The sequence below is a fragment of the Mchenga conophoros genome, linkage group LG18 (genome assembly GCF_057382185.1).
Source record: "Mchenga conophoros isolate Kocher_MC1m ecotype Shallow Benthic linkage group LG18, M_conophoros_male_GT1.1, whole genome shotgun sequence".
In the NCBI taxonomy this organism is placed as follows: Eukaryota; Metazoa; Chordata; class Actinopteri; order Cichliformes; family Cichlidae; genus Mchenga; species Mchenga conophoros.
Genome location: NC_140543.1, coordinates 17381311 through 17398648, shown reverse-complemented (window position 1 = coordinate 17398648; position 17338 = coordinate 17381311). Strand labels below are relative to the sequence as shown.

Sequence of the window (17338 nt, the reverse complement as noted above, 5' to 3'; positions counted from 1 at the left end):
ACCTTATCTGAGTTTGACATTCAAAAGGTTCTCGAGCTAGCAGCCCCCACCCCTCTACATTTATGCAACAGCCTCTTCCATTTAATTCACAATCTGACTGTTTTCAAGTGTTATCAAGACAATCATAACATAAAGCTGTTTATCTTTGCCCTTCAACTTTATAGATGTTTATTTCATGCAATATTAAAATACTCAAACCCCGTGGTAACTTTTATTAAGAACCAGCATAAGAAACGCTCAAACAGCTGCTATACCAGATTTGCCTTGAATCTAAACTTGATGAACTTTACTTGTTGCAGGCAGAGCCTTTCTGTTGAGGGCTTCAGCTGTCCTATTATTCTCAACACACACTTCAGCAAGAAGGTCTTCTGTGCTTCCAAATCGGCCAATGCGTCTATTCCTAGAGGCCCAGTCTTTGCAGAAAGGCGCATGCCATATTATTTGGGAAAAACATTCGGAGTGCTGGATGCATGCAGGACCACAGAGGAGAGCAATGTGAAGCAGGTGTGTGTGTTTTATCGCCTTTACAGTCAAGTGTGTAACATTTTATTTCAATTCAAAATGTAAAGTACTTGTTGACATAAAGAGGAAGGCGTTTAGGAGATTATACAAACCGTATTATGCCTCTAAAACTCCTGTCATCGGTTTAAGAAAATGACTGCACTTTATGATTATGTGTGCAGTAGGTTTCTACTGGCTGTAAGGTTTCTGCTCAGGTTTAGTCAATATGTATAAACACAAAACACTCTGAGGCTTGCATCAATGTTTTTTATGACTTTATAATTATGAAATCAACACTGAAAGAGTGTTGTTTTTTTCCCCAGGTTTAATCATGCTCACTTTATACAGATCTCAGATATAAACAATAAATGGTCTCAGTTGGATGCGGAATCACTCTATTCTGCTGCTGTAGCAATCAGAAGTGATTGATATATGTATATGTTTGATTCACTGAGTGAGTTTTAATAGCAGTACTTTCATGAAGTTTAGTTGATCAACTAAAAAAAGAACATTTAGCTGTTTTCTCCTTTATGGAGCTAAGAAAGGCAGAAATTGTAGTTCTCTTTTACTTGTGAAGGATCATACACTACATGGACAAAAGTAACACAGTCTGCCTTTACAAACATTGACGCTGAGTGAATTCAAGGATGATACTGTAATAGGATGCCTTTGTTACAGTGAGTCAGTTTGTGAGATTTCAAAGATATTCCACAATCAGCTGTAAGTGGTATTGTTACAGAGTGGAAGTGTTTAAAAACCACAGCAACTCAGCCAAGAAGTGCCAGACCACGTAACATTATAAAGTGAGGTTACCGAGTGCTGAGACATATAGTGTGTTTAAAACAAATTAAATAAATAAAAAAGACCCACTAGCTGCAGAGCTGCTTGACTCCTCTGACATTAACATCAGCACAAAAAACTGTGTGCCACACAGCATTTCCATTAGCCAACCTCCGCCTGTGAAATGTGTAGGTGGCCCAGTACTTTTGCCCATATAGCTTTTATAGTCTTTTTTTCATTTCTTTGTCTGAGTGTTTTAAGAACAGTGTAAACTGGCCATGTTCGTCTGTGTATTTATGTATTGTTTATGCATTTATCCTAAAAAAAAAAAGGCTTAATTATTTAAAAACACAAACAACCTTAAAGTCTAGGAGCTTATTGCACTCTCTTCCAACAAAGATGTGTCTTATATTCATACTTGAATGTATTGGTGAGTGTCATATAGGGCATTTTCTAATAATAAGACATGCCTGCATTTTTTAAATGTTAAAATGTTAATGTTAAAATATCTCTAAATATCAAATAATCTATTGATTATCTTATCAGTGAATGAATTGTTTGCTTATCACTAACTTCCAGATTCAATACATGTATTGTTTTATCCAGTTAACTTTGATTTTAAGCTCAGTAAGAAATCCAGATGTTCGTTCATTCATTCATTCATATCTGAGATGTTGAGACAAGTGACAGTTGACTGTTTATGCCTACAAACTTATCAAAGTACTTATCAGCGTAATCTTCTACCAGTCAGCTAACTGATTAAATAACCTATTCAGCTCTGAGAAGTCACACTTTGGGGCGATGTGATGTTATTTTCTTGCGTTTCTCTGTTACAGGTTGCTCAGTGCAGTTTGGGGCCTTCTAGAGTTTTGACAAGATACTGCGTCTCTCTCCTGGAAGCTATCGAAGGTCTCGGCCAGGCTGGCTCTGTGGAGCAAGATGTAGAGGTGGTTGTGCAGAGAGTTTACTCCATCCCCATTGCTGACTGCTCTCCTGTGTCCATCCTCAAACCAAGACTTCCCCTCAGGTCCTCTACAGCTCCTCCTGCAGAGAAAGGCAAAACAAGGTATTGTTGGGCGAGCTCATAATTGGGATCCCAGGGAGGCCTTTTGGTTTGTCACATGAAGCCAGAAACAGCTGGGAAAAATGAATCGTATTTTATCTGCTGTGAGAGCTCTGCCCCAATTGAGATCTTTTTGTTCAGATTTCATGCTAGTTTCTTTGCTCTCGGGCTTTGCATGCTTCTCCTCGGTGGCACGATGTGTCTCAGCGGTCGAGCTATTGTTCACAGCACAGCAGGCCCCACAAAGTGCTCACGCTGTCTCCAGCCATATGGCATTGCTTGACAAAGGACACAAACATTTCTAATTGAATCCAGCCCCTCTGTGAATGGTTCTGGCCAATTCTCAGGAAAGACAGCATGATGTTTTCAGAATCTCGTGCACCAGCAAGTCTGAGTTGAATTGTTGCCCGTTCGCACTCCTCTGGGTGGAGCAGCTTTGTAGCAGTTTTTTTTTCTTACCTTAATAAGGGGAAACCAAAGTGTTTTTCCTTCACATGTTAAAACATAATTCCTCTTGGTACTGCAGAAAATGTATGGTCATAAACAAATGAGGCAGATTTGTTTTTCCTTCATTTAATCAGCAAATAATTTAAGAATCTTTTTATTCATTTGTTTTGTTTTTTTTAAGACAAAACATTAACTGTTACACCGTGTGTCGCCTGTCAGTCATTTATCTGCAGTCTTCAGAATCTCCTTATGGACTCTGCTGTTTCGGTAAAATAGCCTAGTATCCTCTAGCATTCATTGACCAAAAGAGTTGCACAGTATAACTATGTTTGCCATGTTTCGCCCTTGGGAGGCGTTCAAGCAACAACCTGATCAGATACCTGCACCACTTTTTCTGGCTTTTTTTCACCAGAAAGATGCAGGGATTCCTCTCCCGACTGGGGATTTTTCACCAGGAAATCTATGTCCTATTATGTTGGAACCACTGCACCCAAGAAATGTAATTACACATTTGGTCGATGCTGCCCGCGACTGTTGTGATGGGCCTCATTAGTATCATTGACTCCTCTTGTCCTGTATATTTCAGGCTCCTCTTTAAACACAGTTTTTAAATTGATCAGTGACAGAATAACAATCATGGCCTTAATAATAAGGGATCATAATTATAGCATCAATTTTAGGACTCACATATGTCAGCAAATTCCTGGACCAAATATCACATTGGACGTGAGGCAATCTACAAATCACTAGAAAAACTTAAGCTCCGCCCCACAAAAAAATAACCCCAACAAAGAATTGGTACCCAGGATGCAAAAAGTTCCAGCATTTTATTTGTTTCTAAGTCATCGGTACACCACCACATAGTAAATAACCCATAATGCACATGCACATGCACAAGCGTCAATTCCGGCAAAGATGTTGGCAAATTGTGCGTGTTATGCCGTAGGCTCTATAACGATTCCTCCCTGTCTAAATCAGGCCTGAGTCTGAATGTGATCCCTTTAGTCACAAGCTCATGGCTGTGGGTAAGAGTAAGCCTCTGGATAGACTTTCTTTCATCACAATGACAGACTAGTACAACTGTAATCCAGCTGCCAAGCTCCAGGTCCTGTCTGCCCTCAGTGATAAATAAGACTGTGAGCCCTAAAACGAACAGAAAAATAAATAAATAATGCACCTAATTGGCTCAGGTGAGGAATTTCTTCTCCCTTGTAATTCACTCCCATCCTACCTGAAAATGCATATAGCTGTCCTTACTTTTTTTTTTTTTTTTTCGTAGGTATGTCATTTACAGTTCATTTCTAAATCATTGTGAAACTGTTTCTCTGGCAGATATTTGCTATTTTTAGTCATTGTAATACTACAGAAGGGCTGTATGTGGATCGTAAGGGCCCAGAACTTAGTTTGTTCACATGTCTTTGTATTTCCACTTCTGAGTTGTTATGTGGTCTGTGAAAACGATGGGAAACTGACAACCGTGTGGTCTTCTACTGTGAAGTGTATTTGAAAGGCGGTTTGCCCTCCTGGGCTCTGCAGAGTCACCCACCTATGACATTGTAGACAACTGTTTTGCTGCTAATAACCAGTTAGTTACACTTTGCAAAAAATCGAACAGATTTTTACATTCAGAGACTCGCTCAGTTTTGGGGGGTTTTCACACTCTTAATATCTGACTACAAATATTTCACAATAAAAGCCACCTAACTAGACTGCTTTTAATTTGAAAAGGCTGTATTGAGTTTGAACTGTAATATACCAAGGGCACTTGTTGATGAAGTTCCAGCTTTGTGTTCTTGTGTTCAATGTAATAATTAGCCTTTTCTAACCCTAATCAAATAGTTTGATTGTCTAAACTCAGTCAAAGAAAGAATTTTGAAGAAAAAAAAAAGCAACTGAAGTGTTAAAGTAATTCCAAAGAAAGTATAAAAACGATGTGTGGGAAGTGAGCTGCGGTCTCTGGTATGAGAGGAGTAATTACTTACGTCACCCCGACTAGGCTCCAAAAATATGGGCATATTTTGTCCTTTTAGACCTGGAACAGCATCACTTTGTGTAGCTGAATGATTAGCTATGACACCAACAATAAAATAGTAAATGAAGAAAGGAAGAAGTCAAGTTCCAGGAACATAAATCTGATTACTTTTTGTAAGTATTTCATCGTCTGCCTTGAGGCTTTTTACATGTTTATGATCCTCTGACAGTATGGATCATGTTTCCGTAGACTGAGTCATTGGCTCATTAAAGTTTATTTGCTGTAAACAGGATACTTGTCCACTAAGGATGGAAAGTAGCTTTTCTTTCCCGTTTGATTCTGATTACCGTAATGCACCAAATTGTTCGCTTCCACTTTGCTGAGCATCACCATTAAGTCATGTGAGCGAGGTACAGGTCTCTCCTTCAGCCATGACCAAGTGGTAGCCGCTCAGTCTCACGTCTACTAGCGTTTCTTTGTAGATGTGTTTGAAGCCACCCATAAAATTAAAAAAAAATCCTTCAAGCTTTGTTTTTGTTTCCAACAATGCCTGAGGTAAATATTTGTCTCCTCAGTTACCAAATGTCCTACTTTGTATGTAGCGCTGCATACGAGTGCGGCAGCAAATGACGCAGATGAGCGCGCCGAGACTGAACCAAAACAGTGAAGTTGCAATGAAATGAAACATGCTCGAATGCTCAGTAGAGCTGTGGTTTACTACCAGGGATGAGTAATGAATCTGTGGATTTGCCACACATAAAATGCAGGTTTGTTTCCACTGCAGATACAAGAAAATCTGTTTTTTGTTGTTTCATACATGCTAAATTATCAAAAATCCTCCAGTCTTACTGAAATGACTTGTTCGTGTGGTCTTGTAGTAGTTAACAAATCAGTAAGTGCTACATTTGAAGCAAATCCAGTAAGTATGACCTTCAGTTTCCTTGGCCTTCCCCAGGCATGTTGTTTTTGTCCTTTTGCTGAGTAATAAAAGCAGCGGTTTCTCCAAGCAGAGGGACCCGAGGGACGGGGAGGAGACCCCCGGTCAGCTGACAGGCTACATGAGCTGCGGTTGTAACATGACACTCCTGCCATGCTGCTTCTGTGGCTGGTAAACAAATGAGCTGCCCTCTGACCGGAAACACTCTTACCCTTTCCTCAGTTTCTCTCTGGCTCGACCAGATTCAGCAGCCTCGGGTTTATAGTGAAAGGATGAAGGTGGGGCTGAGGTTAGCAGTCGATCACGAGGGTTCAAGTTTAGAATATCAGGATGACTCAGCCGCCTTTATTGTGACAGATGTGAAGATGGTACACAAAGTTTATTTTGTTTCCCAGCCGTTCCTGAATTTAATTTATTGTTATTATTACTATAATTTTTACTATTTATTTATTTATTTATTTTTGATAACATGGGCAAGCTTTGCATCACTTTGATCACTTGTATGTCTTTTTATGAGAGGCTTTGCTTTGCATTGCTGCTCAGAAGTAACATCATGTGCTACAATCTGTTGCTTGTGTTATTTTTTTCAGAATACATGGCTGCTTTGCGGAGAGCGGTGTAGTTTACTTCGCAGCCCACTGGGCTCATTCTGTGTAAACACGAGGACAGTTTGTACCTCTCATGTTGTGTCCCTGGCCTCTATGACTCACTCGCCTGGTCAGCGCTCTTATTTGATCCTTTTGTTGTTTAGCCACTGTGTTAAAACACGAGGGAGACGGGCCAGTATGATATTTATGCCTGAAGAAGATGTTAAGTTCCCGTAAATTTGGGATGGAATAAACAAGGAGATTAACTGTTTGCAGGAAGTGGAGAGAGACTGGTTGTTTTTTCTTTTTCTTTTTTTCCTTCTTTTTTTCTTCGTTGAGCAGGAACACAATGTGCTGCAGGGATCCTGTTACAAACGTGTTTATCACTCTGCCTGCAGTGATTGGTGGACAGCACATAGGAAGGAATCCCGCCTGTCCGCCCCCCGCCAATGAGGCCTCTCTGCTGTATTCTTAATGTGTGGGACTTTAACTTGGTGTTTTTCCAAGTAATGTGAATGTGCGCTGGCTTCCATGCATTCGCAGTGTGCCTGAAAGAGTTCATATGTGTGTAAGCACAGACCCAGTGGATCGCACTTCCTGGAAGAAAACCTGAGTTGCTGAGAATTCTGTGATCGCTCACAAAAACAAATTCCTGAAAATGGCCTGTAACTAAAACTGGCCAGTCACTGAGGATATTTTTTCTTCTTTTTTTTTTTTTTTGTGGGAGTGAGGAAGTAGGTCTTTGAACAGCTAAAAGGGCTGACAGAGGGGGGAGGTAGTTGTTTATGACAAGCCAGCACCACAACAAGTCCCGTCACCCTTTTCTCTCCAGTCTGTCAGGTGTCCTATCAAGTTTCATGCTTCAAGACTGAACATGCTCTACGAAAAGTAAAAGTGTATTTACACCAAGCAAGACTCTACCAGCTGTATTTATATTTTAGGAAAGGTCAGATGTTGATTTGTTGACAATGTCTGGCTTGTTTTGATAAAATGCAGCTTTTTTAATCACCCACGCTTTGTGCTGTTGGTAACTGTGGTTTTAAATGATTAATTTCTTTCTTTTTTTAAATGAAAATACTAAAAACTTTGTGCTATAGACCTCCAAAACTATTAGTGAGTGCATAAGAATCACAACAAGCTGTGATTAGCATTTCTAATGTCTAATGTTCTATTGAGTGTTTATCAGTAGCAAATATGCTGTAATAAATACTCAATAGAACATTAGAAATGTGTATTAATGAACTAAAAGATTTTCAATGTGAACTTTATTTACTCCTGGTTTAGAAAAACTGCAATTTATGTCCTTTAAGAAAATAATTGTTTGGATCAGTGAAATATGAACACCTCCAGCAGGAAACACCAGGCTTGGTCAGGTGTGGACAAACAGAAAAGCATTGTTACTTTTGCACTTGTTCATGGGATTTGTCAACCAACAAACAAACATGCAAAAAATACAGCCAGCCTGTTTTCTCGAGATATTAAAAACGTTTAAAGTTGAGCCAGTTGTATTACTAACATATCTAAATGATACAATCAAGCAAACCATTTAATAGTTATTAGAGAGCGAATTCCCAAGTGCTAATGATATATTTAACAGTCAAGTTTTTGTTTTGTCATAAAAAATACTTCATCCTGTATTTAAGCAAATGACTGATAAGTCGTCCATTTATCTAAAATACCTCGCAGTTTGTGGTTTCACATACTTGAGTGAGAAGTTTGCTGCTTTGCTCTGTTTTCTATGACTCTGATTCGAGGTTTAGTTATTAGTTGATCAAAATACACAATATGTTAGGGGCATACGAGGCCACCTACACATTACACCTACAGGAGCTGCTTTGCCATGGAAACCCATGCCACAAAGCCCCTAGTGCGAAGTTTATGCTGATGTTATTGAGTCAGCAATAACTTTTACCTCCTTTATAACATGTTGACCGACTTCTGTTAGTCAGCACTGGAGAGCCTTCTGCCCTACTGCTGTATGGTGTGGTTCACCGAGAGGACCTGCAACAGGTGGTGAGGAAGGCAGAAAGTGTTATCAGTGGAACTCTACACTCCTTTGGTAATAGTCACACTAGGCCACTGCGAGGGAAAGCCATTTGTATCCTAATGGATCACACCCACTAAAGACATCACCTATTCTTCCCGTCGCCCTCTGGGACCAGATTCTGAACAATGAAGTCCAAAACCAACAAAGTAACAGTTTTTTTCCCATTAGCAGTAAGAAGCATAGCCCCTTTTCCTCTCTGATGGTGTTTTCTAACCTATAGTTCATTTTCTTTGGTTAGTTCTTTTTTCCCCGTGGTTTGGTTTGCTCCTGGATTGGGCAAGGTACCACGATCCATTGTTTTATTTCTTTTAACTCCATAAAAATCACCTTGCCCGCCTATTAACTTAAAACAAATAGGCATTTGGAGATCCTACCAGGTTGACCCCAGCAACATACCTCATAGGATTACTAGGGCACATAAAATGCTTCGCTATAGTGGGGATTCATGTGGGAGTCTGTTCTATTTTATGCACTTTGTAACTTTGCTCTGTGACTTTCTGTGGTGTAACACTTTGTGGCTGACTTGCCTAAATGCTTCCACTTCAGAATTTGAAAAAGGTGCAAATGGTTGCACTTTACAGTAATATCAGTTCTAGCTGAGGGTGGAGTATCTTGGAGGGAAGAAATATCACAAACAGACTTGCTGCAATGGCAGCATCCTATTGCAGAACTACACTCAAATTTAGAGAGCTCTTTAAAACTATCAATTTTTCTACAAATGTTTGTAAAGGCAGACTGCATGGCTACGAGCTGGATTTGATACACCGGTGGCAATAGGACTGAAAACAAGGTTCAGACGAGGTGTGGCTATATATTAAAAACCTCCAAAAGAACTGGTTAATCAAGTTATAGTGTTAGTAGGAGTCCATGCTTCCTCCAGCTGTAGTCAATATAGATATAGATATAAATGTGTTTTTAAACATTACTGTGTTTTGGAAGAATTTTAAAGTTTTGTCTTTGACTTGCTGGCTGTTCCTTTCTCTGATAAACATCATGTATAAAATGAGCAGGGGTTCATTTACTGTGCTATACAGGCTGAACTTCTGCACTCATGTTTACAGCTTTGTAAGCGGAAAAAAAAAACCCAGAGAGAGCAGCATTTGTCTCGGTCTGGTGTGTCAAAAATAACTTGTTAATTTAACAAAGTGTTGTATATGTCTGATTTGGGATTTTAGATTAAGCAAACAACTGAAAATAATCTTGGTTAAATCTTTGGCTTATACCACCGAGAGTCATGTCTGGAATGATATTTAGATATCTATTTCCAGGTCCTTCAAAACAAATACAGACAGAACCCAAGTATAGCAACAGAAAACATTCGTAGGCCCAATCAGTCGGTTAAAAACAGTCTCAAAACTTTCCTCTGTCTGTTGTATGCACATGCATCCACATGCATTATGGACAGTCCTCCCTTTTCCCTTGTTTTTCTTCCTCCTCCTCCTCCTTCTCTTCTACTTCTCTGGCCGTTGCTTGTCTAACCAGGGGATATAAACTCTGCTGTTTACTCTCAGGGCTTGTACAGGGCTGTGTCTGGGCTTGACTGGGAGAGATAGTGGAGCCTGTAGCAGTTCAAGCTCTTCGCTCAATGGGAGCAGCAGAGTGCAGGCATACACAGCAGTTCACTGCCTCATAACTTTGTATGCCAAAGGTCTTCTGTGTCAGCGGCAACCTGTCAAACCAGCCAACAGTCATAAATCTCAGGACTAATCCTGAACTACATGGGTGTAAATAAAAATTTTATTTCATTTAAAGGGGAATAAGAAAATATGTTACACTAATATTTTCAACACAAACACTTGTGCTAAACCATTTATTTCGACATTATTTATTGATCAGTTAATTTGCATTTACAATCAACCCATGTAACAAGCCAGTAGTTGCTGCTGAGTTTGATTAAAGTAATCCTGTTGTTACAGAATAACAAACCCTGACAAGTATTTGGTGGAAAATGCTTGTAATTATCTGCTTCTTTTGAAAAATCCATCTATATAACGTGTAAACATACATTCAAAGGATATTGCGTGAAGTTTTGAGGTACAAAATAGCAACGCTGTTTAAGTGGGTTCTGGTTTTGTGTGTACTGTTCACCTTTTCAAAGACACATCTTAAATATATCTGGAGTTTGGAAGGTGGTGAATGGTGTCCCAAAAAAACACACCAACATGCTGTGGAAAGCAGTTTAAATAAACTGCTTCTAGCATATATATCATGGCCATATAGTCTGTCTATAAATATTTCGGTCTGTTCACGCTAAATGCAAATGAACTAAACTATGGTTACATTTAAAAGTCTGCAGAGACGCAAATTCATGCCAGTTATGTGTGATAAAATTTGTCAACTAGGCAGAAAAATTTGCTTCATGCTGGTCCCGAAGGCCTGTCAGTGATTCTCTTGATATCAACAACAATTAGAAATGGAGGACAAACCTAATGTAGGCATCTGTGGCCAGCTAGAGGTGAACGACTGAACCTTACGTTAATGCAGAGAGTCCTGAAAGAAAAGTGACTTCTTAGGAGGTCCTGAAAAAATACCGTCATTTGATTCAAGCTGTCAGGTGTACTTCACTTCATCCTCTCAGAGGGTGTTATGACAAATATTTATAGTTTTCTATAAATCTCTGACCACTGACAAGAGTCAAATGCACTTATCCTCCTTATACCACATTGTTTATGTATCTATTACAATACGTATCCAGTTTCAAATGAAAAAGTGAGGTCAACATTTAAGAAATAAGCCCTGTAAGCCCTAAAGCTTAGGCTCCAGACTGCTCTGTTTTTTCTCCTCTTGGCCAAGTCACCTAGATCAGACATCACCTAAATGTTCACCTCAGGGACACAACTCTGTTACCACTCCCCTACAGTTCAAACCTTCTGTCTGTGGTGGTCAACCAATCAGAAGAAAGCAGGCTTAAGGGGAGAGAAGCAAGAACGGCTTGTTTAAGATAGAAAATGAACCTTAGATTTCTTTTTACTCTATTCAGTCAAAGAAGGAGTCTGAAATAAGCATAGCACTTACGAGGAAGGAAATGCATTAGGCATGTCTATTAAATACGTATCTTCAAGGTTATAGAAGGAGATTCACAACTTTAAAAAAAAAAAGTGATTTACTTAATATGTTAATAGTTAATCACTTAACTTTTCCCAGGTTGTGTGTGCTCGTCCAGGACAGCTACGGGATGTTCAGTGTGATCCAGCTGCAACTCCTGCCTTGTGAGGATGACCTCAGCAGGTACTGCCAGATGTGGCAGGGGAAGACCTGCATGCTGAGAGGCATTAAAGTGGTACAGCGGGTCACACGAGAAAGGTGAGACCCATATCTTCCACTTCTCTTTGTAATATTGTAATATTATACAGTTCTAATCGCATAATCACCCTGCATTAAGAACTATGTAACCCATAGTCCCCCTTCCCCTTTCTTCGCCCTCACCACCTGTGCTGTCATTTGGTTTTAACAGGATACACAATAATAGCGCATTAAAAAAGAGCACAAACACACGCACACACAAAGTCCTCTTTGCCTTTTTATCTACATTTCAGTTCCCAGAAATTGGGGGAAGTTCGTGCTATGACTGATACCAATCTTGCTTCACAGGTTATCTTGTCAGTCTTTAGCCATCAGGGACAAACTGCCCTGGGTGGATGCTTGTCATAGACAAGTCCTTTTAAGAAGTGTTTGTAAAGTAGCCTGGGGACCATATGCGCTGTGCTCAGTGACTCTCCAGTATGCTTATCTTTGGATGTCCTGATTTTTTTAAAGCATTAACAACCACATTTACAATACAGTGAGAACTGGCAGTGCTGTGGCTTTGAACAAGATTATTTTGTTCTGCCAGCAGTGTGACTGTGTTTACATGTAAAATGATACTGAGGTGCATACTCGCTTTTCCTCGTGAGTTTCCATAGTCAAGATCCCAGATTAGTAGCAGTTAGAAGAACTGACATGGGTACATTTAGACACCGACTGAAGGTATGTTTACATCCTTGGTATTTTCAGTGCCATCGCAGCCTATAATTTCCCCAGAGGGTGTCTGTGGTGAGACTCTGATGGATGGGCTATCTTCAGAGGTGCACATTGACCATCTTATTAGCTCAAGTGGCAAAACACGTGAGATTGAGTTAAATCAGGCATGTGTTTCTGAGAAATTGTGACTACTGGACTTCTAAGTATATCCTAGAAATCATACCGTAATGTGGACCTATTATGTGTTTCCTTATTATTTTTGTCATTTGTTGCAATGGTGGCTGCTCATATTAATCGTGGTCAGAGTATGTACGAGTAAATGAGGTGGATCAGACTCAGCTTCAGACAGTTTGTTTAACTCTTTGCTCTGTGTGATGTCAGTAAGGGTGGATATGCCTAATATGGTCTTCTCAGGAACACAGCTCTGCAGCCCCACCCACCTGCTGTTCAAACCTTCTGTTTGCGAGGAACAGGCTTAAGCAGGTAGCTTAAAAACGGAGGGAAGGGAACTAAAACAGCATGTTTGATACTGCATGGAGTGATACTCTTAGTCTTTATATTCCCTAAAAAGAAATTTACAGTCTCTCACAACAAGACGTGCTCTCCACCCATGTCTGTTCATAGTGTGTCTTAAAGATGTGAAACGTTGAAGTGGGATAGATTTGTACACCCAGAACCAAAAACCTAACATTCAGACAGACCATAAATCCACATTAAAGCAAACTAATTAACACCTCTGAGATAACAAGACTGCAAGAAGTCACTGCTGCTGATAAATAGAGAACAATTTTTTTGTATTTGTTTTTGAACCTCAACTCATGCTCACTTGGTTATAGTTACTTCATAGTGTCATACACCAGTTATATGGCAGATCTTGGTTTGATCTTTTTTTGGCCAAACCAGAAATATCTGAAATTGATGGAGATCAGTTAAATCTGCTGCACGCGTTTCAGCTAGCAAACATATTGCTGTCTTGCCAGTTGTTACATGAGAAGTTTAACACAACTCTCGTGTCTGTACATTAAATATCAGGCTACATGTAGCAGGGCTGTATGTCAACATAACGACACTTGTTTTAGGTATCTTTTAGTTGTTTTAGGCTATCAGATTTCCTCAGGTCTTTATCGTATCCCGAGCTAACTTGATGTTATTTTAGAGACAGATATGTGAGTGTCAATAAGCCCTTGTCACCGAACAATGGTTGAACTATTCTGTTACTGTATCAGCCTGGCATGTGAGCTGTATGGGTTGTCATTAAGGAAACGATTGATTGATTGATCGTGGGTTTTGTTTTTTGGTTTTTTTTTTGGAGATTTGCCAACAAAATCAAATAGAAAATGTGTAATGATCAGTCATCACCCACTAACAAAAGAGATTTAAGTATCACTAACAACAGACTGCGGTGGCCATTACCACTTGTTGCATTCAGATGCGTGTGCTTAACTTTTGTTAAACTAAGTATTCAAAGGCAGCATTAAAATCACTGCGTCCTGAATGAGACCTGTTAGCTTGTCATTACTCATCCTTGAGCAGTCCTCACTGGACTCAACTGGCCTGCAGAACCAGTTCCACACAAAGAAACTCTGTGATTAGAGGCTGACTAACAGGTTGTTAACCACTGGGTGATATGACAGCTCACACATGCACAAGTTGGCAGCTCTCACCTAAGCAGAACTCAGAAGGGGCTTCTTAGAAAATAGACAAAAGAGCGGGAGACTGACGTGATATGCTGGAGTTGCGACTTGCATATCACGTTTGTAATTATTGAGTCCTTACTTGGAGTTTGACGTCACTTAAACATCATAAAAGCACATCCAGTTTGATCCTGCTCCAGTCTGTCATTCCAGTGATTAAGACTGCGGTGAGAAATGGCAAATGTCAGTCATCAGGGCTTAAAGTCACGGACAATTCATGTCACTTGTAATTGGTTTTCCAAACCTTGTTATTTTTGTGCCACAATAATATCATAATTTGCACAGGGTGTGAATGTTTCCCAGCCTTTAACCTGCCGGTAAGAAGCAGTTTCAGCGTGGTTCTCCTCTCTGCCAGCCCGAGCATGCTCACTGTTAATTCTAGGTGCTGTTAGGACAAGCTCTGTTTTAGCAGAAAACTGTTTCAGTGGAAGTGAAACTGGCTGTGAAAGCTCCCCATCTCACTTATTCACTAGTTTCACCTCCCCATCCCCCCACCCCCGTGCCCCTCTTTTCACATTTTCTCTCTCCCAAAAAGTTGATTCAGTTCATCTGGTCTTAGTATTTTCAGCAACCTTATAAACCCTAAAGAAACCTGCATTCAGCTGAGACCAGAGAAGTCACTTGGATGAGTGATAAAACGTTTCTCCCACTGAAAACACAACATCCACATAACAGAAGCAACTTTTTGTTGATTACCTGAATGATTGAGCATACATCAAGGTATTTTCTCTCTCTCTCTCTCTCTCTCTCTCTCTCTCTTTTGTCTCACTCCCAGGAGCTCCAGGCTTTTCAGCTTGATAGACAGCCTGTGGCCCCCAGCGATGCCTCTCAAGGATCATGGAGACTCACTTAGTATGCCAAGTGTAAGTCCTCACTGTAGAGATAATTCAGCTGAGCCCTATAACAGGAGCTGAAACCAGATTTAACCTGCTGATAGTTTTGTATTCAGCTGATCAGTTGTTAAGCCTTTAAAATGGCCCAAGGTAGCATTTAAAACTTGTGATTGAAATGTCTATTTTTTTTTTTAAATTCAGATCCCAAACAAAATCATTAGCATTGTAGTAAAATAATTTCTAAACCAATTTTTGTTTATTTTGCAATGCTTTATTTCCAAGTACAATCCTTTTTTTTTTTTAAATCGGTGATCAGAAATTAGATTAAATATTTCCCTCCAATAAAGCAGGAACAAGAGGACGTGGACTGACCATGCTTACGTTGCGAGTCAAGTAAAACCACAAACTAATAATGAATGAATTCAGCTACTGTTGCAGCCCTAATTAATTACACATATGTTCAGTTTGCATTGTTATACAACACAGAAAGAAATCCCCGAAAACTGTGACAACTGAAACGCAACAGGAATGAAACTGCTTTTATATAAACTGTGAATTTAGTTGACATCCTGATAACCAAATTGAACTTTGAACTTCTTTCCTCCTCATGCTCGCTCATTCAGAGATGCGATCTATAAGTTGGCAGCAACCAGCTGATGTTTTCTTCCAGCATACGTGAAACCTGCGGTAGAGATTTCGGTGAAAAGTCTGTCCCAACAAAACAAAAGAAAATAGGAGAAAGACATTTCAGAGTCACAGTTTTTGTTTAACTGCATTTGTTTCATCCTTGCTCACAGCACTTTTAGCACAGATAAAATCACCCTTCTTAACCCCACCCACTGACTAAACTCTGCTTGGTCATTATTGAACACACCACCCAACCTGCCTGAATCACATATCAAATTTGAGATGTGGGCGGTGGTTCACAGAGCTCTGGAACCACTTTGAGTTTGTAGTTGTCTCTTATTTCCAGCTTTTTCTTGCAATAAAACAGGAATGTAGCATTGCTGAAGAGTCAAACGGATCATTTTAACAAAGGGGAAGTCAGCATAGAGCAGCTTAATTAAATTAGATGAAACCATGAAAACGTCAAAAAGAGAAATCCACACTGCCAATTTCCAAAATGTGTTTTCATTCATCTCCTTTGGTCTCAGTGTGTAGAGCTCTCAGGGCCGTGTGAAGGCAGTAGACTGCTGAGAACGCTCTGTGACTTAGCCGTGTCCTGTGTCCACAGGAAAGCCGATCTTTGGCTCCATCTCCGAGTTTCTGCTACCTGCTGTCAGGCCAGGAGAGCTCAGTGGAGCCCACCGAGGATCAGACTGCTTCCCTGCTTTACCTTCACCCTGCACAACGTACCTTACGAGACATACTGCAGGTGAACAGTTTCTCAGAGCACGCACACAGAAATCTTCAGCAGATTGAGATAAGTTATCTTCAGCAGATTGATTCAAACCTTTTCTTTTTCAGAGCGAGACGAAAACCTGCCGCTGCACTTTTATTGCCACTGTTTTATACAAGAGAATGCAGGTATTGTATCTTTATTGTCACGCCACAAAAAGAGCAATTTAATTGAACCTCTGTTAAAGAACAGAGCAAACACTCTGCCCTCTGGAGCGCCGCAGTCTTCCTGTTGAGATCATTTGAACTAACGTGCTGATAAGCTCTGACGTAGACTGCAGAGTTCATATCGCCCGGTCTATGACAGCCTGTGCGAGGCCTCGCTGTTCTTCACCATTGATTGGTGAAACCTTTAAACTTTGACCAAGATGAGATAACAGCTCAGATCAAAGTGGTGGACTTTGCCATGCACTCACCGCACTGAAACACAGTTATTTAACTTTTTAGTGTTCTTGCACTCCTTCAGCAGCATTGTTTGTTGATTGATTCCTCTTTTCGTAGCTCTTTTCAAGCAATTCTTCTACAGAAGTGATAAATACCATCTGATTTCTGCTTTGTAAGCTATGTTGTGTCATGTTTCCTTTAATTGGCCTCTTTCTAGGTCATTTGGGTTTCCACGTAATTCCCTGCCTGTGTTCTTTATTGTCTTTGTCTCTATTTCTTCTGCAGAACACTGATGTAGGCCAGGGTGAGGTTTGGTTGGTGCTCACCGACCCGAGTCTACAGGAGGAGCAGTCAGAGAGGCCGTGCAGGCGCACTGTGCCTCTGTGTGTGAACACTTCCTGTGTGCTCACTTCCTCCGTCCTCAAAACACTAAACTCTCCCGCTGTCTGTCGCCTGTCGTTCAGCGATGCCATCAAAGAACACGGTAGAGCTTTATGTAAACCATTCGAGCATTAACAGTGGCCTCATGTGTGCAAAAGTCACTCTCAGGGAGGGAAAGCAAAAGAGCTGCATTTAAAATTGTGTTCATGACGAAATCAAAACTGGGATCATCAGCTTCATAAACTTAGAGTGTTGTAGCACTGGTAGGTATAAAATAAAGCATCTATGGTTACAAATTTTATGATTTGTTACACTGTTAAACTGCTGTATGACTGTTTGAGGTGGTATTCAGTA

General features: G+C 40.2%; 1 protein-coding gene across 3 annotated transcripts in view; it reads left to right on the top strand.

Annotated features, from left to right (window-relative positions):
- Positions 1–17338, top strand: part of spidr (scaffold protein involved in DNA repair) — a 42076-nt gene that overhangs the window by 17043 nt on the left and 7695 nt on the right. For all 3 annotated transcript variants that reach the window (XR_014889550.1, XM_085254936.1, XM_085254937.1), the window contains exons 9-15: positions 300–504; positions 2118–2347; positions 11479–11637; positions 14764–14851; positions 16056–16196; positions 16289–16348; positions 16889–17087. Coding sequence is in view for 2 of the 3 variants with exons in the window: in XM_085254936.1 (XP_085111062.1) it covers positions 300–504; positions 2118–2347; positions 11479–11637; positions 14764–14851; positions 16056–16196; positions 16289–16348; positions 16889–17087 (1082 nt within the window). In the remaining variant the exon portion in view is untranslated. The remainder of the gene's footprint in view (positions 1–299; positions 505–2117; positions 2348–11478; positions 11638–14763; positions 14852–16055; positions 16197–16288; positions 16349–16888; positions 17088–17338) is intronic.